The 26,612-nt window shown below is 38.8% G+C and overlaps 1 protein-coding gene across 1 annotated transcript in view; it reads right to left on the bottom strand.

The window, feature by feature from the left end:
* The window catches only part of SEC24A (SEC24 homolog A, COPII coat complex component), a 70,878-nt gene extending 50,539 nt beyond the window's left edge, over window positions 1–20,339 (bottom strand). The window contains exons 1-2 of the mRNA XM_081134141.1: window positions 19,829–20,339; window positions 4,284–4,760 (exon numbers count right to left, since the gene is read on the bottom strand). Of these exons, the coding sequence (XP_080990267.1) occupies window positions 4,284–4,760; window positions 19,829–19,925 (574 nt within the window). The 5' untranslated portion in view covers window positions 19,926–20,339. The remainder of the gene's footprint in view (window positions 1–4,283; window positions 4,761–19,828) is intronic.
* Between the last annotated feature and the right edge of the window lie 6,273 nt (window positions 20,340–26,612).

A 26,612-nucleotide genomic window follows, 5' to 3' on the forward strand; every position in this document is an offset into this window, starting at 1 on the left:
CATTGGTTTTTCACATGTTACTTAAGAATTTAAGACAAAGGCCAAAACAGCCTTTTACCAAAGCTGAGTAACTTTGAAATTTTCATTTTAATTACAATCACCAACAAATTACCAGAAATATGTTAACTTCCCAGGTTTATGACTTAATTTATATGCATACTTTACCATCTTTCCAAGTCTCTCCTACAGCGCTTCTAACTTGTCAATTATTAAAGCAGTATAAGTAGTATAAGAACTCAGCATCAAATCACTTATAGCATACAGTGCTCTATTGATTTTTTTTTTAGCCCTGTTACTTTCTTTCTTTTTTCTTTTTTTAAATGTCTTTATTGATTGAAAGAGGGAGGGGGAGGGGGAGAGAGAGAGATATAAATGTCAATGATGAGAAAGTAACTGATCAGCTGCCTCCTGCACGCCCCCTACAGGGGATGGAGCCCTCAACCTGCGCATGTGTCCTGACCGGGAATTTAACCGCAATTTCCTGGATCACAGGTAGATGCTCAGCCACTGAGCTACACCAGCTGGGCTAATTTTTCATTGACTGATGCCAGAGTTTCAACAGGCCATGTCAAATATTCCAGTAAAAATTAACATGAATTTAAAATTTTATTAATGTTCTATTAATATACTCCATTCAGTTAACACTGATTAGGTTTAGAGTTAGCTTTGTAAAACTGCAAAGTATTGTGATTACTCTAAATTCTCCAAGTTTTATTTCATTTTGCTTCATTTTTATTGGGGGGTATAACCTGTTAAAAATGAGATTGTAAATTTGAACTCTGTTCAATAACCTAATAACAATTAAAAGATTACTTTCAATAATGGTTTAAATACTACATTAAGAACACTCCCTGAGCTTAAAAACTAGGAAACAATCCAAAGTTTATGCATATGCCTCAAAATCACTGCTATCCAAGAGGTATCAAAATACTCATCAAACTAAACTAAGAATGACATAGTATTTGTATCCACCAGTATTCTTACTGCCCCAATTTCACCAATTTTCTATTAAGACAATTAAGTTCCAGCTAGTAAAAAACATTAGCAATTACTCTTGGGAAAATTCTTCTATGTGATACCCAAAGTTCCAAAACCCACAATACTGCTTCCAACTTCTCATTTGCCAAAGAGAAGAAACAAAGTCCATAAAGTAGATAAAATAATACTGATAAGTATGTGATTTAATTTTTCATCCCAAGGCTTTTTTTAATCCTCTAAATTTGTAAGTGAAATAAGTACTACATTTTACTTTATAATATATTCTAGTTAACCCTGTATTTTGTAAAACTAAAGGAATAAAGACAGGCAAATAACAAAAATGTTCAATATGCTTTTTCAATAGTGTTCAATTTTCCAGGGCCAAAATGAAAAATTATCGTAGTACTAAACCTTATAGCTCCCAATAAGACTAATCAGTGCCCTGTTGACAAAAGTGAAGACAAAGATTACTACCATGTAACTCCCTTATCAAAGAAGCACACATATGCCTTTCATATCTTTGGCAATACAGACAAGTCAAAGGAACAAAAGGGCAAGGTACAATACCAACTCAGCATGAACAAGAGTGTATGATACATCTGGCCTCAAAAATGTAACAACCTAATGTTTAACAGCATACCAAGTGAATTTACAGAGATTTTTCACAGCTTTAAAAAGAATGTTTTTTAATCCAAAAATATGCTACATTTCATAGGATAGACATTTTTTCAAGCTGCATAATTCTCTTTAAAAAATACATATTTTATTGATTTCAGAGAGAGGAAGGGAGAGGGAGAAAGAGGTAGAAACATCAATGATGAGAGAGTCATTGATCAGCTTCCTCCTGCATGACCGCTGCTGGGGATCGAGTCTACAACCCAGGCATTTGCCCTGACCGGGAATCAAACCACAAACTCCTGGATCATAGGTCAATGCTCAACTGCTGAGCCACGCCTGGCGGGGCAAGCTGCATAATTGTAATTTATAACACTAATAACTAAAGTTTTAGAACCTGTCTTCTAAGATCCCTAAAGCTATATGTGGACTAGAAACTTAGTATAACTAAGATACAGTTTTGAAATCAGACAATCAGGCACCTACTATCAATGATGGGTTGAAAAAACAAAGGTAAAAAAATGAAGAGTTTTTTTAGAGATCTCATAAAAAAAAGAAAGGTAGGCATACATTTATTTTAGCTTGATTTTATTAGTTTATGTATCTTTCTACTTCTTTTACTTGGAAACCTTCATAAGCTGGCACTTGCTATTCTCTTCCACCACACCTATGCTACAGTCAAGGTGCTCTACCTGAAGGTTTCTGTTGTAGCCAAAAATATTTCAGATTATTGATCATGTGCTTTTAAACAAGAAGGTATACCTATTTTTAAATAGTTTTTATATAGTACCTGTTTCCAAATTATTTTCTTGTGGCTTTGGGTAAATTATTCAAGCCTCAGATTTCTTACTTGTAAAAGAGACTGATGTGAAAATTAAGATAACACATATAACACATATAAAAGTTTGGTAAAGCGCTTGAAAATAATAAATATTAAATAAATGTTACCTATAATTATTAATAATGAAGTAATTATTCATTAATTTCAAGTGATTGATGCTCACTTGTGGTGTCAAATGAGTAAGAATAAAAGTAACCGGGAAACCAGAAGAATTTTGGTCCGAACAATTGTGGGTCAAAAAATTTCTTCAAAGAATCTAAGACATAGCCCTTACTCTTTATAAGGCCAAAATGCATTCACCAGGGCCAATGGCTGGTCAAGAAGCTAAGAAAAATAAATAGTTTCAGCAGTTAACAAACTACAAGCCTGATGAACTGTATATAGTATATGCAGAAATACATATGAGTATAAAAAGGTAATTATTGATATTATATTTCACTTGGATGCTCTTACTAGTTTATTTCCTTGAGGATGTCTGCTGAGCACAATCAACCTGCAGATCCCAATACAGAATTTTAAGTGTTTTTCAAATTAACAATACTAATGCTGATAAGTGTATAAGACAAATTTTAATAGTTAAATGAACCTACTTTTAAACCAGGTATGACCGAACATTGAGGTTAAAAATAAAAAGATAAAAGTCAGTCCAAGAATATACAGATTTCTTCCCAAACTGATGTACAGCCAAAACTATCTTGAAAAAGAAAAACCAAGTACTGGGTCAGACTTCCCAAACTCAAAGCTCACTACAAAAGCTACAGTAATCAAGATGTTTGGTGCTGGTATAAAGATACAGACATATAAAATCAATGAAATAAAATTCAGAGTCCAGAAATAAACCCTTACATTTATGATCAACTGATTTTCAACAAGGGTGCCAAGATAATTCAATGGGAGAAAGAATAGTTTATCAAATAGTCCTGGGACAACTTTATATGCACATGCACAAGAATCAAGTTGAGCCCAGCCGGTATGGGTCAGCGGTTGAGCATCAACCTATGATCCAGGAGATCACTGATCGATTCCCAGTCAGGGCACATGCTTGGGTTGCAGGCTCAATCCCCAGCGGGGGTTGTGCAGAAGGCAGCTGATCCATGACTCTCTCTCATCATTGATATTTCTCTCTCTCTGTCTCTCTCCCCTCCCCCTTCCTCTCTCTGAAATCAATGGTATTAAAAAGAAAAAAAGAATGAAGTTGAACACCTAACACCATATAAAAAAGTTAACTCAAAATTGATCAAAGACCTAAATGTAGGAGCTAAAACTATAAAACTCTTAGAAGAAAACATAAATATAAATCTCTGTCCACTGCTTTCTTTGTTTTTCTTCTTTCTGTATTTTTCTTAATTGAATTTATTGGGGTGACACTGGTTCATGTCCACTGCTTTCTAACCACAGTTGTGCTCAATAACACTCCTCATTCCGAAAGTATTATGTTTTGACATCTGGGATCCTACAGTTTCTGGGGCCAAAAATCGTCTATGCCATAACAAAAAGATAATCCAAACCTCAGATCAAGACCAAAGAGAGACCACAGGGATTGAGTTTCCCTAGTATACAAACAGAACCCAGTTAATAAAAGTAACAGCCAGTCCTTAAGGAAGTTGTTCTGAATGCATTCCTGAATCCCTGAAATATCACGGGTGACTCAAAGAAACACAGAGGATAAGATGCAAAGCAGGAACAACCCACAATTTTAAGTTAACTTAAAGGTTAGAGAAGTAATTTATTTAAACAGTAAAAATGATTTTAAAAATCAAGTCTTCCATATGGTTTTAAGGCTTGAAACACTAATTCAAAAGTCTAATTAAGCAAAAGTTTCCCATTTCTACATTTTAAAGAACTCTACCTGATTTTATGAAGTTGTTTTGAAGTGAAGAATCTCCAGAGGAAACATATTGATTACTTGTGAGATTTGTATTCCCAGACATAGTCGGTCCAGTTGATACACGAGGATAATGGTTTGTCTGTGATCCTGTGGATGGATAGTTATATTGCCAATTCAAAGGTGGTGGTGCGTTGGCTCCAGGATGAAAGCCACCAGAAGGCACTGGTGTAGCAGATGGGTTCTGAGAAGTATGTTGTGACATTCGGGGAACAGGACCACTATGGAGTGAAGGTGTCACTGGATTAGAAGCCATAGGTGGTCTATGAAGAGTCTGCCCAGGTCCCTGATAATTACTTAATGGAGAAACAGTATGAGAACCACCATAGTTCGACTGTCCAGAGACTGGATTCAAAGTCTTTGCTGGTATTAGATGAGGATAGGATTCTGGAAGCTGAGAATTATATCCTTGTGAAGACATCAGTGCATTTTGGATAGGACCTTCCGATAAGAGAAGGGAAAAAAAAATCAGTCTTGCAAACAAATAAAGCAATACTTTAAAAAACACAATAAAATATATGGTATTCTTACAACTCAACAATAAAAAGACAAATAACCCAATTTAAAAATGAGCAAAGGATTTAAATAAACATTCAAATACATTTCCAAAGAGATATATAAATAAATGGCCAGTAAACATGTGCAAAAACAGACAACATTAGCCATTAAGAGAAATGCAAATCAAAACCACAATTAGATACCACTCACACCAAACAGGATGGCTAAAATGAAAAGAAAAAAAAAAAGAAAATAACAAATGTTAAATAGGATGTGCAGAAACTGGAATCCTCATGCATTACTAGTGGAAATGTAAAATGGTGCACCTACATTGGAAAACAGTTTGGTAGTTCCTCAAAATGTGTGTTGTTTTTTAAATTGATTTTAGAGAGAGGAAGGGAGAGGGATAGAGAGAAACATCGATGAAAGAGTGACATCAATTGGCTGCCACCTGCACGCCCCCTACTGGGGATCGAGCCCACAACCTGGGCATGTGCCCTGATGGGGCAACCAAACCGGGGACCTCTTGGTTCATGGGTCTATGCTCAACCACTGACCACAGTGGCTGGGCACCTCAAAATGTTAAAGTTATCATATAATCCAGAAATTCCGCTCCTAGTCTACATAAAAATTTGTACACGAATATCATAACATTATTAGTAATAGCCAAAAAGTGAAACAACTCAAATGCCTATCAACTGATAAGTAGGTAAACAAAAGGGATACATTCAGACAGACAATGGAATTTTTTTTTCTTATTTTGATTTTTTGGGATAATGGAATACTATTTGGTCATAATAAGGAATGAAGCATTAACAACATGCTACAACATAAATAAACCTTGAAAAGATCATGCTAAGTGAAAGACACTAGTCACAAAGGGCCATATATTATATGATCCACTTATATGAAATGTCCAAAAAAGGAAAATCTACAGACAGAGGTAGATTTGTGGTTGCAGTGGTTAGGTGGAGGAGGGAATGGGGAGTGACCACTAATGGGTATGAAGTTTCTTTTTGGGGTGATAAAAATATTCTAAAACTGATTATAGTGATGGTTGCAGAACTTGTCAATACACTAAAAATCATTGAATTCTATACTTTAAAACTATTATAAAAACTTAATCTCTAGAATCACCACTTCTATTCAGGAATATACTATCATTTCTGTCCATAAAATTAAACAATAAAAGGAAATAAGATGAGTATTTTTTAAAAGATGCCACTCATGCAAACTTTTTTGTTGTTACTAATCCTCATCCAAGGAATGAGTATATTTTCTCCATTAATTCTTTAGAGAGAGTGAAAAGGAGGGGAGGGGGAGACAGACAGACACGTGCATATGAGATAGACACATTGATTTGTTGCCTCCTGCACATGCCCCGACTGGGTCCAGGGATGGAACTTGCAACCCAGGTACATCCCCTTGACTGGGAATCAAACCCTCGACCCTCTGGTGCACAGGCCAATGCTCTAACTACTGAGCAAGGCCAGCCTGGGCTCATACAAACTTTTTATTTTATTTATTTATCCTCACCCGAGGATATTTTTTTCCATTGCTTTTCAGAGAGAACTGAAGGGTGAGAGAGAGAGAAACATCGATGTGAGAGAGACACATTGACTGACTGCATCCCACACACACCCTGACTGGGGCTGGCAATCGAGCCTGCAACTGAAGTATGTGTCCTTCGCTGGAATCGAACCCGGACCCTGTAGTCCGCAGGCTGACTCTCTTAACCACTGAGCCAATCCGATGGCCAGGGCCATACAAACTTTTTTTTTTTTTTTAAATATATCTTTATTGATTTTAGAGAGAGGAAAGGAGAAGGAGAGAGAGAGACAGAGCATCAATGACGAGAGAGTCATTGATCGGCTGCCTAGCCTGCACCCCGGGCATGTGCCCTGGCCGGGAATCAAACCCCGATCGCCTGGATCCTAGGTCGATGCTCAACCACTGAGCCACGCCCGGCCAGGCCAAACTTTTTAAATGCCTTTGGACTACTTATGTTTAAAAAATATAAAAAGAAAATATTTAGCCCAGCCAGGTGTGGCTCAGTGGTTAAGGATCAACCTAGGATCCAGGAGATCGAGGTTCGATTCCTGGTCAGGGCACATGCTCGGGTTGTGGGCTCTATCTCCAGTCGGGGTGTGCAGGAGTCAGCAGATCAGTGACGACTCTCTCACTAGTGATGGTTCTATATCTCTCTCCCCCTCTCCCTTCTTCCTCTCTCTGAAATCAATAAAGATATATTAAAAAAAAAAAATTTATCTTCCATTCATACCTCCTCAGTCCATGCAATTAATGTACAAATATCAGACTAATTTGAATTATTTCATAATTATATACTGCTTATACAAACATACATAAGTCTGTGTATATGTTGAGAGAGGTAAATTGGGAGGCCTACAAAAGCATATATAGATATATAGTATGAGTTTGAAAGAGGGCATTAGTCTCTATACATTGCTCTCCAAAACAAAAAAACAGGAAAAAAGAAATAGATACAAATGTGTTAGCTGCAGCATTGTTTATAATAATGAAAAGTTGGAAAGAAATGAAATATCTAAACATAAGATTAAATTGTAAATTAGTCACCCTATAGACCATTTGTCAATAAAATGAATAAACAAGATGTACATTTATCAACAGGGATAAATTACAAACAAAATATTAAGAGAAAAAAGAAAGTTACAGAGATTATACCTTTCTTATAAAACTTTTTATTATGAAACATTTCAGACATACACAGAGACATAAGCCACTTTATGCAGTCTCCCACAAAAATCTGAGATGTGGAAATGGAATCACATTTTATTTATATATTAATTTTAGATTGTTAACATTTTTATGACAGAAAATTTTTCCCATTGAGAAACATGGTACATTTCTCCACTTATTAAAATGTTATTTTAGCCCTGGCCAAGTGGCTCGGTTGGCTGGAGCATTGTCCAATGTACCAAAAAGGTTGGGGTTCAATTCCCAGTCAGGGCACATGCCTAGGTTACAGTTCGATCCCTGGTCAGGGCACATGGGGGAGGCAACCGATTGATTCTCTTTCTCTCTCTCTCTTCCTCTCTCTCTAAAACCAATAGAAACATATCCTCAGGTGAGGATTCAGAAAAAAAACCTTATTTTATACCTTCCAATTATATTTCATGCTTTTTTCATAAAGATGTCTTATGCCTTATTTAAATTAAATTTTGTTAATTTCTTGATTGGTATTTTGTAGCTTGTAAATACTATGAATAGAATATTTAATATCATTTCTAGTTAAAAGAAAAAGCTATTGATTATTCAAAGTATCATAAGTGCCCCAAATATAAGGTGAGATTTTCCTCAAAAAAGTTCTCATTGTACAAGAATGCTTTGTCATAGGGGATTAAAACTATTTTTAAAACAACAGGTAGCAATCCATTATTGGGTTATTAAAATTAATGACTTACAAGCTATCTGTTTTGTAATGAAACAGAAGATAGTTAAGACTGGAAATTATCACAGCACATTACATGTAATAAGGGGAAATATTGTATAGTTTCATCTATAAATATATACTTATATGAATATACACAGTAGGTCACTATTTAAAATGCACTTTTTGCCTTGGCCAGTTTGGCTCAGTGGTTAAAGCATAGGCCTCTGGATCCAAGGGTCACGGGGTTAAATTCCCAGCCAAGAGCATGTACCTCGGTTGTGGGTTCAATCCCCAGCCCCAGTCAGGGCATGTGCAGGAAGCAACCAATTGATGTTTCTCTCTCTCTCCCCCTCCTTTCTCCCTTCCACTCTTTCTCTAAAATTCAATGGAAAAAATATCCTCAACTGAGTATTAAAAAAATGAAATAAATAAAATGTATTTTTATTATAGATTACACAGTCAGAAAGCCACCTGACCAACTGATACCTTTGAGTCCTCCTTTATCTCCTTTATGATTTACTCCCTTCCCATTCCTTTTACCTTTTACACATTACCTTTAAATTTTTTTAAAAAATTTCACCCGAGGATATCTTTTCCATTGCTTTTTAGAGAGAATGAAAGGAAGGGAGGGGGAGAGAAATATCGACATGAAAGAGACACATCGATTGATTGCCTCCCGCAAGAACCCCAATGAGGCCAAGGATCGAACCTGAAATCCAGGTACTGCCCTTAACCAGGAATCAAACAAGTGACACTTCGGTGCGTGGGCCTATGCTCTAACCACTAAGTAACACCAGCCAGGCTATACATTACATTACCTTTTAAAACATAGATCATATGAGCTCTCCTACTCAAATATTCCAAAGTCCTTATCTTAGTTTACAAGACCCTCCATGTTGCCCTGGCCCGGTGGCTCAGTTGGTTGGAGCATCCTACCATACACCAAAAGGTTTGGGGTTCAATTCTGGTCGGGGCAATTGATTGATGTTTCTCTCACATAGACGAATCTCTCTCAAATCAATAAAAACATATCCTCAGGTGAGGATTTAAAAAAAAAAAAAAAGACCCTCTATGTCTCTGGCTTCCCTTCTGGTCTCATTTCCTACTTTCTTTTTCTTTTTTTTAAATATTGGACATTCATTTTATTTTAATAAAACAGCGCCAGGATAATACATACGTTCTCTCTCATCTGGAAGGAAGTATACTATATTCTTCTGATTCTATTTGTTTCTTGCTCTCTGCACAAATTTTAGTATAAAGTTCAATTTTTCTGAAAGGTTAGGTTTTAACATACAGTATGTCAACTCAGACAAGAAAGTAGCCATCTTATTTTTAGGGTTTTTGTTTGTTTTTTTTAACCCTCACCTGAGATTATATTTTTTCCCCATTGCTTTTCAGAGGGACTGAAAGGCAAAGAGAGAGAGAGACATCGATTGGTTGCCTCCCACAAGCTACCTGACAGGGGCCAGGGATCGAGGTACGTGCCCTTGGCCGAAATCGAACCGGGGACCCTTCGGTTCGAGGGTCCACGCTCTAACTGCTGAGCCAAACCAGCTAGGGCTTAACCCATAGAGCCCCTCAACCTATCTTTGTTATATTGATCAAGGATGGGTTTTCTCTCATTAGGCCCCTCCAGGCCCAATTTGATTTTATTTTTATTTAAAATTTGTTCATCTATATAAACCAAGGAGTTTTTTTATCTGATATCTCTAACTCTGGCGAGGTGGCTATTTAAGCCCACTTGGATCAGATCTGTGATTCCAAACAAACATAAGCTTTTACAATTCTATCTTGTAACAGTTTACCACACAATATAAAATGGGTCCATAAATAATTTTCACTAAAGACTAAAAGTCACTTTTAAATAGGTATATGATGGAACTCTTCTTGAGTTTAATAAATGCCTATGATAATGTCACTATGTCAACTGACATCGATTACTCCATTTAATGGCCAAATGCCTTACTAGCAAGCTATTCAAAGAATTTCCTACTCCCCTTTCTCTCTCAGTTCCAGCCACAGCTACAGCCACCACAGGTTGTGGGAGGCAAGTGATTGATATACATCAATGTTTCTCTCCCCTCTCCTTTCCCCTCTCTAAAATCCTTAATGCTCCTTCAACAAGCTTAACTATGCTCCCACCTTAGGATTCTTTTACTCTGCCAAGAATATTCTTCCCCTAGATAATATCACTCCATCTCTTCATTCAGGTCTCTCTCAGATATAACCTCCTCAAGAGGCACTGCTTTAACACTATCTAAAATAGCACCTCTTTTGCTCTGGCCAGTTGGTTGGAGTGTTGTCTGAAGGTGGCAGGTTTGATTCCTGGTCAGGGCACATACCCAGGTTGTGGGAGGCAACTGATTGATATACATCAATGTTTCTCTCCCCTGTCCCCTCTAAAATCAATAAATAAAATAGCATTCTTTCATTCTCTTCCCTTCTGACCCTGCCCTATTTTTCTTTCTAGTGTTTACCTAACTACATTATTTATTTATAGTCTGTCTACTGGACTATAACATAAGCTCAATGAAGGCAGGGACTTTTCTGTTCATTACTGTATTTCTCTAAAATGTGCCTATCACAGCCCGGCAGGCATGGCTCAGCGGTTGAGCATTGACCTATGATCCAAGAGATCGAGATTTGATTCCTGGTCAGGGCACATGCCCAGGTTGTGGGCTTGATCCCCAGCAAGAGGCAGCCGATCAACGACTCTCTCATCATTGATGTTCTGTTTTTTTGTTTTTTTTAAATATATCTTTATTGATCTCAGAGAGATGAAGAGAGAGAGAGCTAGAAACATCAATGATGAGAGAGTCACTGATCGGCTGCCTAGCCCGCAACCCAGGCATGTGCCCTGACCGGGAATCGAACCCCGATCGCCTGGATCCCAGGTCGACACTCAACCGCTGGCCACGCCTGGCTGGGCTCATCATTGATGTTTCTATCTCTCTATTCCTCTCCCTTTCCTCTCTGAAATCAATAAAAATATATTTTAAAAAATAAAATAAATGTGCCTATCACATAGTTGGTACTCAATAGATGTTTGTTGAATGAATCAAAGAATAAATATTTTATCACAGTCTTTCATTTTAAACAATAGAGTACTATCTGAGGAAAAGTGATAATTAATTTAATAAAGGCTAGTTTAATTGCTATAGTGATCACCTGATAGGATCCTTTCAAATTATTCCACAATATGGAACCACAATGTCGAATATATTTGTAAGCAAGACTTAAATAAACTAAAAGAGGAAAAATAGTCCCTTTCCTGAAAAATTCAGTCCTAAAGACATTAGGTGGGATAAGCATCTACACTGGGGGAGGTTGGAGTAGGACGAAGGGAGCAGCACCTGCAATGGGAGAATGGTTACATAAAGGGGAATCGACCAAACAAATATATATAGAATAATGGAAACAAGGTCTCTCACTCACTCTCAGAGAAGAGAGTCTCAAATATAGAAAGAAGAAAAAACTAGAATGAACCCAGTGGTGGTGGGTCTGCACTGGGGGTTACAATAGAAACTCATGAAATTTACCTATAAATAAATAGCAGATTCCCTAACTCTATTTGCTGAGACTGTGAGCAGAGACATTCTAATAGCACTTATCATATCTAGTACAGAAATCTTAGTTTCTAAATACTATTCTTCACTAAAAGGACAAGATGAGCCTGTAATACCTCATTGTGCCAGAAAGCAAGGAAGTGCCCCAAAATGATGAGATATGACAAAAGGACACAGAAGACAGCTAGAAGAGGCACCCAAAGGCCAAATCTGAGACATAAGCATCAAAATACACAATGAATTATAACTCACTACATAGAGTCCACGCCAACATAAATAAATGAATAAATTAAAAGTCTAATAAGAAATGAGGTATTTACATAGTCTCACAGTACATTCCCACAAAATATTTATTAATTACAAAGGGAAAAGGAGCAATTTTACTGTGGAGAAGCTTGGCAGATACCACCTTAATCAAGTGATTAAACTGAACATCATCAATAATGGAAAAAAATGAAAAAATGCACCACCTGATAGGATGCAATGAGAAGAACAGAGTATCTCTTCTGTAACAGTCCTGGGATAGTGCATAGTCTAATCATGAAGAAATACCAGACAATCCAAATTGAGAAACACTCTACAAAGTAACTGGCTTGTACTTTTCAAAAGCATCTGGGTCATCAAAGTTAGGGAAAGACTGAGAAACTGTTCCAGATTGAAGGAGACTAAAGAGCATGACAAATATTAAATGTGAAAAACATCAAATCAGAAGGATATGTTCTGGGAAATTAACTACTTATGTTTTCCAAGAATTCCTTGCTTACAAATCTGTAATTTATCAAACGCTAATAGATGAAATATAGAATCTGCACATTCCCAAAATAAACCTCTAAAGATTCTGGTACCCTAAGAAACCCCAAGCTTAGAGCACCTAAGCAATTTGTTCCAAATCACCCAAGTCAATGTAGCTTACTGAATTCAGTCATTTTCTGTATATTCAACCACCACAGTATAGTACATATGCCATTTCTGGGAGTTACTATAGAAAATTATCTAAAGGAATAACATTAATCCTATACAATCAACTTTCTGATAGTATAAGGTCATCTACATCAGTGATTTTCCACCGGTGTGCCGCAAGAACTTTTAAAACATGCAATACCTGACTATTGAGTCAGGAGCACTGACCTCTTTTCCCTTAGATTGTCAAATTGAAAAATGACAACAGCCAACACAACAATAGCCATCTGGTGTGAATGAATAAAAATTATACCTTTTCTTTTGCCAGACCGGCAAAAAAAAAAATTTTTTAGTATGCCCCAGAATTTCGGTAATTAGTTTATGTGTGCCGTGAGATGAAAAAGGTTGAAAATCGCTGCTCTATATGAAAAGTATATAGAAAGAGGCATTATAAAGTCGTGATTAAGGGCACAGACTGGAACAACTAAGATCAAGTTCTGGCCTTGAAATTTAGTAATTGTTTGTCCTTGAGCAAGATATTTAATCTTTATAGACCTCAGCTTCTTGGGAATAGTAACAGTACCTAAACTAGTGTTGGTGTTGTGGGGTAGGCAGAAAAATGACCCCCCCAAAATACGGCCATGTCCTCCCTGGAACCTGTGATCTGTTAGTTTACATGGCAAAAAAAGGAATTACAGTTGCTAATCAACTGACCTTACGCAGGGAAGACAGGATGAGCCCAGGGTAATCACAGGATAAAAGAGGAAGTCAGGAGAGTCAGTCAGAGTGATGCTAGGCAAGAAAGACTTGACAGGGCATTGCTGGCTTTGAAGATGGTAGGGGGCCATGAGCAAGGTTCAAATATAGCCTCCGAAAGGTGGAAAAGGCAAAAACCATATTCTCTACTACAGCCTCCAATAGGGAATGCAACTGATGACCTCCAGAACTATAGGATAAATTTACATTGTTTTAAGCCACCAAGTTTGCCGTAATTTGTTACAGCAGCAATAGGAAACTAATACAACGTGAGAATGAGATTTAGGTGAAATGTTTATAATGGTGTTTCTCATATAGTTAGTACTCAATAAATGTTTGCTACTGTCATCATGTAAGAAACATGTATTTGTGTCCTTAACCAACTGTAACACTCACCGATATTTCTGTTACCAGTAAACTAAATAATTTCATCCGAACTAATCTTTTTCTTCCTAGTCTTTCATTTAAAGACTGAACATATAATTAGGATAATTGTTCATTTTATTCCAAATGCTTAAGGACATTCTATTATTCCCTGATTGACAAAAAACATTTTACTAAATAGCTCCTGAGAAAACAAAGGTGACATAAATCTACTCTATCCCTGTCCTCAAGTAGCTCACAATCCAAATAGAACAACAAAATTTCAATTTAGCACCTCACTTCACACATCAAAATACATTCTTGTATCTTAAAGAGTTAACCAACTGAAACTGTAAGTACAACAAATGGATGCCACTACATGAGTACAATTTGTGAGCTAGTCACTAAAAATAAGGGCTTTTAAGAAAGCAATGGAGCCCTGGCCCATATGGCTCGGTTCGTTGAGTGTTGTCCCATGCACCAAAGTCCCTGGTTTGATTCCCCGATTCCCAGTCAGGACACATGCCTGGTTTCAGGCTCAATCCCCAGTAGGGGGTGTACAGGAGGCAGCCACTTGATGTTTCTCACATGGAAAAGTTTCTCTCTCTCTCCTTTCCTCTCTAAAATCAATAAAAACATATTTTTAAAAAAAGCAATGAGCACAGCTGGGTGTAACTCAGCGGTTGAGCATCCACCTAGGATCCAGGAGATCGTGGTTCAGTTCTCGGTCAGGGCACCTGCCCGGGTTTTGGACTCCATTCCCAGCCGGGGGTGTACAGGAGGCAGCCAATCAATGGCGACTCTCTCATCATTGATGTTTCTATCTCTCTCTCTCTCCCTTCTTCTCTCTGAAATCAATAAAGATATATCTTAAAATAAATAAATAAATAAATAAGCAATGAAAGGCTTAAAGTGGTACTAGGAATGAAAGTAGGGATAAGGGGCAATTTCAGGATCTACAAGACATTAATGTGATGTTGAAACGGCAAAGAAATGGACTAAATACTAAGAAAACTTAGGGTCAGGTCATGTATTAATTATAGTCCAAATAAGCTAGGTGGCAGTTTAAAAAAATATCAGCTAATATTTACTGTAATTATATTTATCCACATAAAGATTTCAAAGAGATCCTTGATTTAGGCACTAATTCAAGGTGTTACGTACTGGGATTCAAAGATAACAACCAATGAATTGAATAACAATGGTTAAATAAGACTGCCTAGGTTTATTTCTTTTATTTATTGGTTGATTTTAGAGAGGGAAAGGGAGAGGGAGGGGGAGGGGGAGAGAGAGAGAGAGAGATACAGAGACATCAATTTGTCGTTCCATCCATCTATGCATTCATTGGTTGATTCTTTTTTTTTAAACATATCTTTACTGATTTTGGGGGGGGGGGGGATAGAAACATCAGTGATCAGAGTCACTGGCTGCCTCCTGCACACCCCCTACTGGGGATCGAACCTGAAACTAGGGCATGTGTCCTGACTGGGAATCAAACAGCAATTTTCTGGATCATAGGTTGATGCTCAACCAATGAGTCACACTTGCCAGGCATTGGTTGATTCTTGTACATGCCCTGACCGGACCCGAAACTTTGGCGTATCAGGACAAACCTCTAACCAACTGAGCTACCCAGTCAGGACAAGACTGCCTAGCTTTAAATCTAGGTCCACAAATCTAGGTGGTTAGCTGTGTTACGTTGAACTAGTGGCTTGATCGTTCATATCAGTATGTTGTCAGTAAACATAACAGTTTTAATCACACAGAGCTGTTGTGAGGATTAAAGGAGATGATGCATATAACGCAGTCTAGCACAGTAACTGGGCATAGAGTAAGTAAACAATAAATGTTAGTTGTTATTGCTATCATTTCTCTTTCAGGAGCTCAGTTTATTAGCAGAGACAAAAAAGAAGCTCAATGCGATACATTCTAAGAGAGGTATGCAGTCTTATGGGAGTCCAAAGTTACTTGCCCCACTGAAAAGATTAAAGAGAACTCAGCCACAACAATCGCTGTTACAGACAATATACCAGTTTTATTCACAGCATGCTTTGATCATGACTAAAAACTTCCTATATTAAGTATACAATCATAAACATGGTTTACATCATAGTGAAACTAAAAGATCTACATTTCTGTCATGCCTAAAATAGAGATATGAGTACAAGTCTAGAATTAAAACCTATAACCAAACCCCCTCAGACAAATATGCTATTGAGTTTTAGCTGAAAATATTGTGCAAAAATTCACAGAAAATTTCACCAGAAAAAAAAGCTGGAAGTGAGCTCTAATCTTACAATGAATAAGTAATATATGTTTAGTGAACTAAATTACAAATACCCAAATCTCAAACTTTCATTCAATAAAACTGGTAACTCCTAAAATGTGCTAGACACCACATGGGGAGCTGGAGAGAGAATGATGTGCAAAAGCAGATATTCTTGCCCTCAAAGGTTTTACAGTTTAGAGGCAAATCAAATGTTATTTTATAAAATTACAATATAATGGGAATCTGGGTGGGAGAGAGAGTTGAGAATATTCTTCTTACACTTAATCTACATGGGGAAAGTATCACATAAATATTACCAAAATAAATTTAATAAAACTGCAGTTTCTAACTGCTTTGGCAAATGGATTCAAATAGTCAAAATAAAGCAGCTAATTAGCAGTGGGAATCATGATTTGCCTTTAGCCTATGAAGATCTGCCAGGTTAAGTAGTCTTGCAGTTTCACTATCAATTTGTGCAAAGGAAATATGTATACACAAATCTACATAGAAACTTAGAAAAACCTGTTTCAACAATTGTAAATTGTAATGCAATGTAACAATCAACCACAGAAAGGTCTCCATATGTAAGGAATTCTGTAATATAATGGCACCATACAATATGAAAGCAAGTTATAGAAAAACAAAAAAGGTAATTACAGTAGCCTCTCTTATTCACAGTTTTGCTTTCTGTAGTTTCAGGTCAACCAAGGTCCGAAAATATTAAATGGAAAATTCCAGAAATAAACAATTCATAAGTTTTACATTGCATGCTATTCTGAGTACCTCACTTCATTTGATGTAAGCATTGTACCATCTCGCATCATCACAGAAAGGATGAGTTACACTACAAGATATTCTGAGAAAATATTCAAGTAACTTATTACAGTATATTGTTTAACTGTTCTACTTTATTACTAGTTATTATTGTTTATCTCTTACTGTGCCTAATTTATAAATTAAACTTTATCATAGGTACGTATGTATAGGAAAAAACATGGCACATATAGGGTTCAGTACTATCCACAGTTTCAGGCATCCACTGGAACGTATCTCCTACGGATAAGGGGGGACCACTGTATTTGGGTCTTTTGATTATAATCTAAAAATATCTGAAGGTCCAAATGAACTGTAATATGTAATTTAAGCAAGCTACATTAAATTGAAAGCTTAAGAGTATTCAATAGAATATCTTTCTTTATTGAGTTTTAGAGAAAGAGAAAGGGAGAGAGGGAGAGACATCAACATGAGAGAGAAATATTGACTGGTTGCCTTCCACACAGGCCACAACCGGGGATTGAACCAGCAACCTAGGTATGTACCCTGACTGGGAATCGAACCCAAAACCTTTTGGTATATGGGACAAAGCTATAACCAACTGAGCCACCTTGCCAGGGCTCAGTAGAATATTTAAGCAGCAATAACTGCCTTGAAAGAGTTAACCAAAATAAAACTACATTCCAACACTGAACTTTTTTTTCACCTTCTAGAGAAATACCCTCCTCTTCAATTCTCTACCACATTCACACTCTCTTTATTCTTATTAGTGGAATGCACAAAAGGAACCCAATTTAGGACATCAGCCATTTTACTGAGACTACCTCCACAAAATAGTTTAGAAATGGGGCTTATAAAAAGACTGTTAATTAGATATTTTAAAAGGTATGTATTTATGCAGTTCTACGATTTCCTTCCCTATGTGAATCTCCATTTGGCTCTGAGGAACCTGTATACAAGGAGGGGACTATTCTTGGGTTTTGGTTTTTTGTTTGTTTTTTTAATCCTCACTGAAGGATATTTTTTCCATTGATTTTTACAGAGAGGAAGGGAGGGAGGGGGAGAGAGAGAAAAAAAATCCATGTGAGAAACACATCGACTGGTTGCCTCCCACGTGCGCGCACACCCAGACCAGAGCCAGGGATCAAAAGAGACCCTTCTGTTGGTAGGGCAACAACGCTCTCACCACTAAGCAATCCGGCCAGGGCTATATCTTGGGTTTTATTTTCCCAAGGACAGAATTTAGAAGGCATGCAACAAATGTCTGTTGGATAGGATCAAATCAACACAGTGACATCTCCAATACAGCATATCACAGAAGCTAAATTCCTTTGACATTTATAAATTAACAAAACTATAGTTTCACATAAGCTTACAAGCATAATTTGTAGGATTTTCCATTTATTTATTTTTATGCATTTATTTATTTTAATTTTTATTTATTGATTTGAGAGAGAGGAAAGAAGAGAGAGAGAGAAACATCAATTTGTTGTTCCATTTACTCATGGATTCATTGGTTACTTCTTGTATGTGCCCTGACTGGGAATCGAACCCACAACCTTGGAGTATGACTGGAGTATCCGGACCACCTCTAACCAACTGAGCTACCTGGCAAGGGCTGGATTTACCATTTAAAGCTCATGTACAATTGCCCTGCTCTGGTAGCTTGGTTGGTTAGATTGTGGTCCCCATATGCCAAGGCTGCGGGTTCAATCCTCAGTCAGGGCACATACAAGAAGCAAACAATGAATGCATGATTAAATGGAAAAACAAATCAATCTCTCTCTCTCCCTCAAATTCATAAATAAAAAATATTTAAAGCTCATGTAAAATTGCAATTTATACATTATAAAAACCATAGCCACCTTAAGTTTGTTGACCTTAAAGTAATTTTTAAAAAATGATTCCATTCTCAATGTAAATGTTAGTAGTCTAAAATAAATGTAGTTTATGCAATGTAACCATAAATTTGAGAAAGAACAATTGATTTAATTGAACACCATTTCAGTGCTTACCCCCACTTATTCTTGCTTCTGCCCACTCACAGACATTTTTAAAAGTCTTTTAGAGCTTTCTTTGTAAAAAAAGACAGTAGTGTTCTTTTAAAATAATGTAAATTAGCTATTTTGGTCATTGGCTATTCCTGAACTTCACAGAAATTTTAGATTCCAACGGAAATTTCAGTATTTTAGTATTATTCCAGTTTTGTTTCCCTGAACCAAAGATTTGCAGGCAAACTGGTAACTTGGCAAGCTGTTGGCAATCTGCTTTTATTATAACAATTATAATAAAATCACAATGCAGGACAATTTTTTAAATCCTACAAAAGGTAAAAAAAAAAAAAAAATTATAAGACACTCTCACACCAAATGACAAATTATAGTGCCACATGCACACCCCCGTCAGAGGTTCCGAGAGTTGTGTCCAACCACTTTCCAAGCGATGTAAAGACCTCTGGAAATCAAACAGGAAATCCTCCCCCCCATTTGGTTCTTCCAAAGCCGAAAAACTGAACCGGTGGCCTAAGTACAATTCGAGGAAGGTTCTGGGAAAGATCAACAGGCCCTAAAGGGATCTCGCGAAAGTACAATCACTCATTAATGTCCACAAATTCAGACCGAGTACGACCCCCTCCTACTGCAGGCCCTGCGGGACTGAAATGAATCAGACCCCAACAACTATGAGCTTTGCGAGTTTTGAGGTATGGACCGAATCTATTTTTCACCCAGGTTTACAAGTGCTCATTAACTGTTTGCTGAACAAGTAAACAAACAAATATAAAACACTAAGACGAGCTGGGGGTTGCGGGTGCACATTCGCCGCTGTCTCCGTGGCCCAGCCGCCACCGGCTTCAGACCCAGGTCCGGAGGTCACCCTCCCATCTTTTCGCCTCAGGCGGCGGCAGCAACCAAAGTTCAGCTCGAGCCCGGGCCCAGGCTGCGCCCTCCCCGCGCCCCCGAGCGGCACCTACCGTTGGTGTAGAGAGACCCCGAAGCCGAGGCGGCCCCATTCTGGGTCTGGAGGCCGGTTAGGGCGCCGCCGGAGGCCGGTATCCCCGGCTGGGACATGACGACGGGTGGTTATCGGGGTTGGAAGGAGCTGGTCCGGAGCTGCGACAGCGCCAAGCGAAGAGGTGAAAGACGACTACTGGAAGCGAAGGGAAAGAACTAACGACTTAGGACTGAAGGCAGGGACGAGAGGGGGCGGCGCATCAAGCCCTAGGCCTGGCGCCGCATTCTCCCCAGCCCACCAGCGGCCAAGGCTTGGCCTGGGAGCTGAGGGTAGGCAGTCGGGCCGGTGGGGCCGGGAACGCGGGGCTGGAAGGAGGCAGCCAAGCGTAGACAGAAGAGAGGCCCCCGCCGGAAGTGTCTGTCAGCCGCCTGCCGCGCAGGCGCAATGGGGACACGTGGCACTTCCGGCTCCGCACTGGCGGCTGCGGCCGCAATCGGTGCTCTCCCAGCCGGGCTGCCCAGAGGCCACCTGACAGCCCCGGGTGTCAGGGCCCCGAGGGCCGTGCCGGGCATGACCTGCCACGTCACTGACTCTCACCACCGACCGGAAGTGGTGTGTGTCACCGCTACGGAAATTCCCGCCGTCGTAAACGTCACCTCGCCGGCCGGGCCGGGATCTCAGTGCAATCAGGGGCTTCGCCGGCCGCTTTCCTGAAGTGGGACTGACAGGTCTTCTCAGGATTTTTGTGAAGATGACCTGAAGCCGGGCTGGTGTGGCTCAGGGGCTTGAGCGTTGCCTCATGCACCAAGAGGTCACGGGTTTGATTCCCAGTTAGGGCACATGCCTGGGTTTGGGGCTTGAAGATTACCTGGGACTACAGACTGTTTCTCTGGTAGCGGAACCGATTCATGTGCATTGCAATATTTCATTACACACTTCGTCATCATATTCCAGGTGTAAATTGTAAGGACATTTTTTAAAAAGAGGTGGTTAATAATGTACGCGTGTTAAAAGTGTAACCACGGTGGAGGAGGCCTTTGCTTTTTGACCCGAGGATTCAGAAGTAGTTTTAATTTTGAAACTCCATGATTCATAGCATAGTCATGCTAAAGTTCGTTAACAGCACATTGAACAGCACGTGTACTGGCAGTTTTATTTCCTCCTGGAGGAGTTTACAGTAAGCTGAAACAGTTTAACTTCCTTTCTAGATGGCTCTTTCTATGGAGCACGCAGGCACCTTTCCCCATCCCCTCCCCCCAGGTGCTTTTTCCTTGCCCCTCTCTTTCTCCTTTTGCCTCTGTAACTTGTTGAGTCCATTTTCCTGAGCCCATTTCTTTTTTTTTTTAAATATATCTTTATTGATTTCAGAGAGAGGAAGGAAGAGGAAGAGACAGAGATAGAAACATTAATGATGAGAGAGCCATTGATCAAGCCCACAACCCGGGCATGTGCCCTGACCCGGAATCGAACCCGGATCTCCTGGATCCTAGGTGGACGCTCAACCGCTGAGCCACTCCCGGCCGGCCAGCCCATTTCTTATATGACTCACTTCTCCCTCTGTGCCTTTCTAAGTAAACTTTCTCTTATAGTTTGAGTCTTGGCTCTGAATTCTTTCTTAGCCAGAACTCAAGTGCCAAGGTTGCCGAACCAAGAGGTCCAGTGTGACTCCGCCGGTCTGACACCTGGTGCTGCCAACAAGCCTATATGGTTATTTTAGGTCTCTGAGTTTGTAAGGCTTACCATAAAGGCCTCCCTGAGCTTGTCAGGTTTAGTATGTGGCTCCTTTTTCGTCTACAGGATGAATGGCCATTTACCAGGGTGACTGTACTTTGAATAAAGGGAAATGATCAGACTTTTCAGGGAATACTGGACACTGTTTCGAAATTGACACCAACTCCTAGAGACCCAAAATGTCACTCTACTCTGTCAGTGAAAATAGGAGTATATGGTTAACAATGTAGTTTTTGCTCAGGTCCCTGTAACAGTGGACCCAATGAGTTCCTGAAACTATCCGCTGTTTACTTCCCCAGTTCTGGGCTACATAATTAAAACAGGCATGCTCAGCAACTGGCAGGATCCTCATGTTGGATCCCTAACCGGAGGACTGAGTAATATTTTAATGTGAGATCAGAAGAGAGGTGTGCAGGAAGTGGGGTTGGGGGAAGAACATTATGATGTGATCAAAGACCCAGAGAAGAAATCCTGCAGAAACCAGGGGAAGGTGAGAAAGGAATTGCTGGAATGTGATGGAAGTTAAAGTTGAAGTGCTTCAAGATCTAACCTAAGATATTTATTTATTTATTTTAAAAAATATATCTTTATTGATATCAGAGAGAGGAAGGGAGAGGGAGAGAGAGACGGAAACATCAATGATGAGAGAGCCATTGATCAGCTGCCTCCTGCACATCCCCAACTGGGGGTTGAGCCCGCAACCTGGACATGTGCCCTGACAGGCAATCGAACCCCGATTGCCTGGGTCCTAGGTCGACGCTCAACCCCTGAGCCACGCCCGGCTGGGCAAGATATTTAATATTTGGACTTTAGTCTGGCCAGGCATGGCTCAGCGGTTGAGCATCGACCTAGGATCCAGGAGATCACGGTTCGATTCCTTGTCAGGGCACATGCCTGGGTTGTGGGCTTGATCCCCAGTTGGGGGTGCGCAGGAGACAGCTGATCAATGACTCTCTCTCATCATTGATGTTTCTGCCTCTCTCTCCCTCTCTCTTCCTCTCTCTGAAATCAATAAAGATATGTTTTAAATATATATATATTTAAAAGCCAGCAGTGACCATGAGGGAGTCACTGCTGGCTTTGAACAATAGTGTGGCATGAAGTAAAATTCTGTGCAGGTGGAGAAGGGATGGAATATAGGCAGGGAGTTACAGATAAATATGCAGTTCTTGATATTAAGCAGTTTACAGTGGAATGATAAAGCAAATACACAAGTCAAGGTAGGATATGATGAAGATCCAAAATATGTGTGAAATCAGAGAAAAGGGGTCTCAAATAGAGAATGGAAGCAAGAAATGCTTTGGCAATCTGCTCAACCCCAGATTTCTCTATTCTAGCCTACCTCTTAAATCAATATTTGTAATTTGCCTCCTACTATGATATCTTATTTGCCATTGACATCTATTCCTGAGAGTATTGATATTTGTTCAAAGCTTTTTAGCCTGAATTCTTTGCCTACAATTGCTGTCAAAGCAGGGGAAGGAGGCCCTGGCCGGGTAGCTCAGTTGGTTAGAGCGTCTTCCTGATATGTCAGGGCACGTACACGATTCAAACAATGAATGCATAAATAAGTGGAAAAACAAGTCAGTGTTTCTCTTTCTCTTTCTCTCTCCCTCAAATCAATAGATTTAAAAAAGAAGAGGGGGAGAAGATGCAAATAATACAAATTCTCAGAGACAACAGACCAAAACCGCAAGTCATGCAGCCGAAGCATGTGTAGAGAAGAGAACTTTGATATTCAGCCACACCTGAAACCAAAGTCTTCGCCACCCCCGCACCCCCACCCCCACACGCGGTACAGAACCAAAAGACCAGGACAGACATAGCTTGGAAAACAAAAAACAAAACAAAAAACTTCGTTTCTGGGAAAGTAGACTCTTTTTTTTTTTTTTTTTTGGCTGGTAGACTTTTTTACTTTTGAGGCCAAAGGGAGATAGAAACTGCAGTGATTAGTCAATATCAACCTGGCTGCTTCCATTCTAGGTAGGTTTTTCCTGCTCTGAGCTAATGATAAAGCCCTTCTTTAAACTACAGTTTTGTACTGTTTACTAAAATGTCATGCCAAAGGTTTCTTAATCCCTGAAGGGTGAAATACATTTTATTTAATTTAATATTGAATGCCTGCTATAAAAGGTTACATTACATACAAAATGAGCAAGACCTAAACTGCTATATCAGGTCTGAAAAGCAAACAGTAAGAATTCAAAAGTATTCAATTTTATCCTAATCCTATTTTATCATTTGCCTGAGAACCTTACTAAAAATATGTTTGCTGTGTGTGGAATTCCACAACTCCTTTGTACAAGTTACAGGTATTAAGGCTTCTTTAGGATGAAGATGACACTTTTAGTCAAACTGTTTTATAAAAGTCCCAAATCATATATACCAAGAACACTTAAAAAGATACACAAACTCAAGCTTCTCCATCTTTTAAAGAGAAAATAGACCTCAGAGAGAAAATGAGGTCAGACAGAAAATCAGGGTGACTCTTCAAATGGGCAAATGCTTACTTAAACCTGGTCTCAAACTTGCATTAGTTTCTTTCTCTTTTGTATGCAATTCCTTAATGATCTTGGTTTGTTGACCTTGGCACAGGAGATTGAATTGGCTAAATCAAGTTTCTTTGAACTTTGTTCTGTGTAAGCAATATCTGTGTTAAGAGAAAAAAAACTGATGGAGAGGATTAGCCATTTGAAAAAGTAAATAACCTCATTGGTTAAATCAGGTTAAATACACAAATAATTTGCTAATAAGTAAACGATGTTCTTTCTAAAATTCATTATACCCCTCAGAATTCGTGTTGCTATTTCTCCTCCCAAAACTATAGTTAAGTCTCTTAAATGGTGGGGTTTTTTGTTTGTTTTTTGGTACACTTTTAATGTAGTCAGCTTTAAAATATTGAAAAGCAGCATTTGTCATCTGCCCACCCTAACTTAACAATAGAAAGTTTAAGTTTAAGCAACTGGTGAGACAGCGCATAAAAAATAGTTTATTATTGTCCACACATTGTCAAATCCTTCTCTGACGTCTTAAAATGTGGTTACACAAATATCAAGAAAAAATTATTAGTACTATTACTAGTTGCTAAGGGTATTGATATTTCTTTGCTCAACTACATATATATATATATATATATATATATATATATATATATATATATCCTACACTACCATAAACTTTTCTAAACTGATGTTAGTAATACATTCATCTTTTTTATCCTTATTTTCCAAAACAACATGACCCTTCTGCCACATCTGCACCCTTCATATGTATATGTATCAGATTTTCTGTACATTACTTTCAGAGTCTTCAACCCTACTTACGAAAATTATAAACAATAAAGTAAGTGACACGAAAGTGTTTCAGTAAGGGGACAGCACTATACAAAGAATATTTCATTAAAGTTGATTATTTAGACCCAAAAGCGGGAAACAGGCATTCCTAATAAAATTTGTCCATATGTAGAAGTGTACTTGGGCTCACACCAGGGCTCCTTTGCTAGCCTGCTCATGACTATTGAATTGTCAGCTAATAAACAGGACCAATGGTGTTTATTTTCACGGGTGGGGGTGGGGTATTTTAGGACCTTTAATTATTTTTTAAAATGTGCTCTATGTCAAACAAACAAAAAATGGTTTCAATTACAAACAACAGGTTTGTTCTGAAACTCTGTTGTGGCTCCATTTTAGGAATAGTTCTTTTGACCTCATTTGCCTCTGACGGGACATTTGTTTGTATCTGGTCAGTTGCTCTGAAGCTATGTCACAAGTACATACACTCATCCCACATCAAGCGAGTAAATCCTGCTGTTTTCTTTGCAGACTTCACCGTTATGTAGTTTGTGCCTTTCTCACAGCCCACTAGTTTCCTTCACCTTGCAGTTGAACTCTTGGGATAGCCTTTCTGGTTTCCCTCTCTCTGATCCATGCTACATGTTGAATTGAGCTCCTAAATACTGATTCTGTTTTTATTTTCCTGTACGCTGAAACCTGTAATTGCTCCAGGTACCCCTTCCATCAAGTTCAAGTTTCTCTGCATGGCCTTTCTCATCTCATACGAAGGAAAATCCAAAGTCCTACCCATAGCCTTCAAGGTCCCACACGACCTGGTCTTGCTACCCCTTTGTCCTCATCTTTTTCCACACTCCTTTTCACTCACTCCATTCCAGACACACTCGCTATTTTTCCAGCTACTCAAGCACAAGCCAGCCTTTTACATGTACTTCCATTATCTAGGGTGCTCTTCCCCAAGACGCCCGTGCAGTTCAATCTCTCACCTCTTCCAACTTTATAAAAATGTTGCCTTATTGATAACGCCTTCCCTGACCACCCTATACAACAGCTTACCCGCCCTGCTCACTCTCTAGCTCTCTTACCTTGCTTCCCCCCAGAGCACTTTCCCTCCCCCCATAGCACTTCTAATTAGTGTTATATATTTGGATCTATGTTTATCTGTCTTCAATGGAATATAATTATCCACAGATCCCGTCAATTCGGTTTCATGTCTGACTCCTTGTCTAGATTGTTAGAGCGCAGAGGCCAGGGACTGTGTCCTCTTTGCCTCTGTAGTCTCAGCACTTGACTTGGGGTCTCAAACTTCACAGGTGTCCTGGGAACGTTTTAAAATGAATAAATTGGAAGTGTCATCTTTTCTAATCTACCATTCTGACTGTTTTGACCCTCATTAATTCACTACTACAAGTTCATATTGCACTTACAGCCTAAACCACAGCACTAGCACTTGTTACTAAACTATGTTAATCTCTTATTCTTTTAGGTTCTTAATTATTATGCTTCCTTGTGTCCCATCTGATTTAGACCTAACAGTGTAATTGAAATAGTGTCAGCCTCATCTTCCCCGAGCAGCACCAGAGGTGCGATATCAAATGCCAATCCTTTTTTTCCCTTAACTCCAAATACATCCTTTTGCCCCCACCTCCTCTATAAAACACCCTGGCACCACAATAACAGAGATCTGAGATGCAACTGCCCCTCTAAGCCTATCTTTTTAAAAATATATATTTTTATTGATTTTCAGAGAGAGGGGAAAGCAGAAGGAGAGAGAAAGAGAAA

This window comes from Miniopterus schreibersii (assembly GCF_964146895.1).
Source record: "Miniopterus schreibersii genome assembly, chromosome: 4".
Classification (NCBI taxonomy): domain Eukaryota; kingdom Metazoa; phylum Chordata; class Mammalia; order Chiroptera; family Miniopteridae; genus Miniopterus; species Miniopterus schreibersii.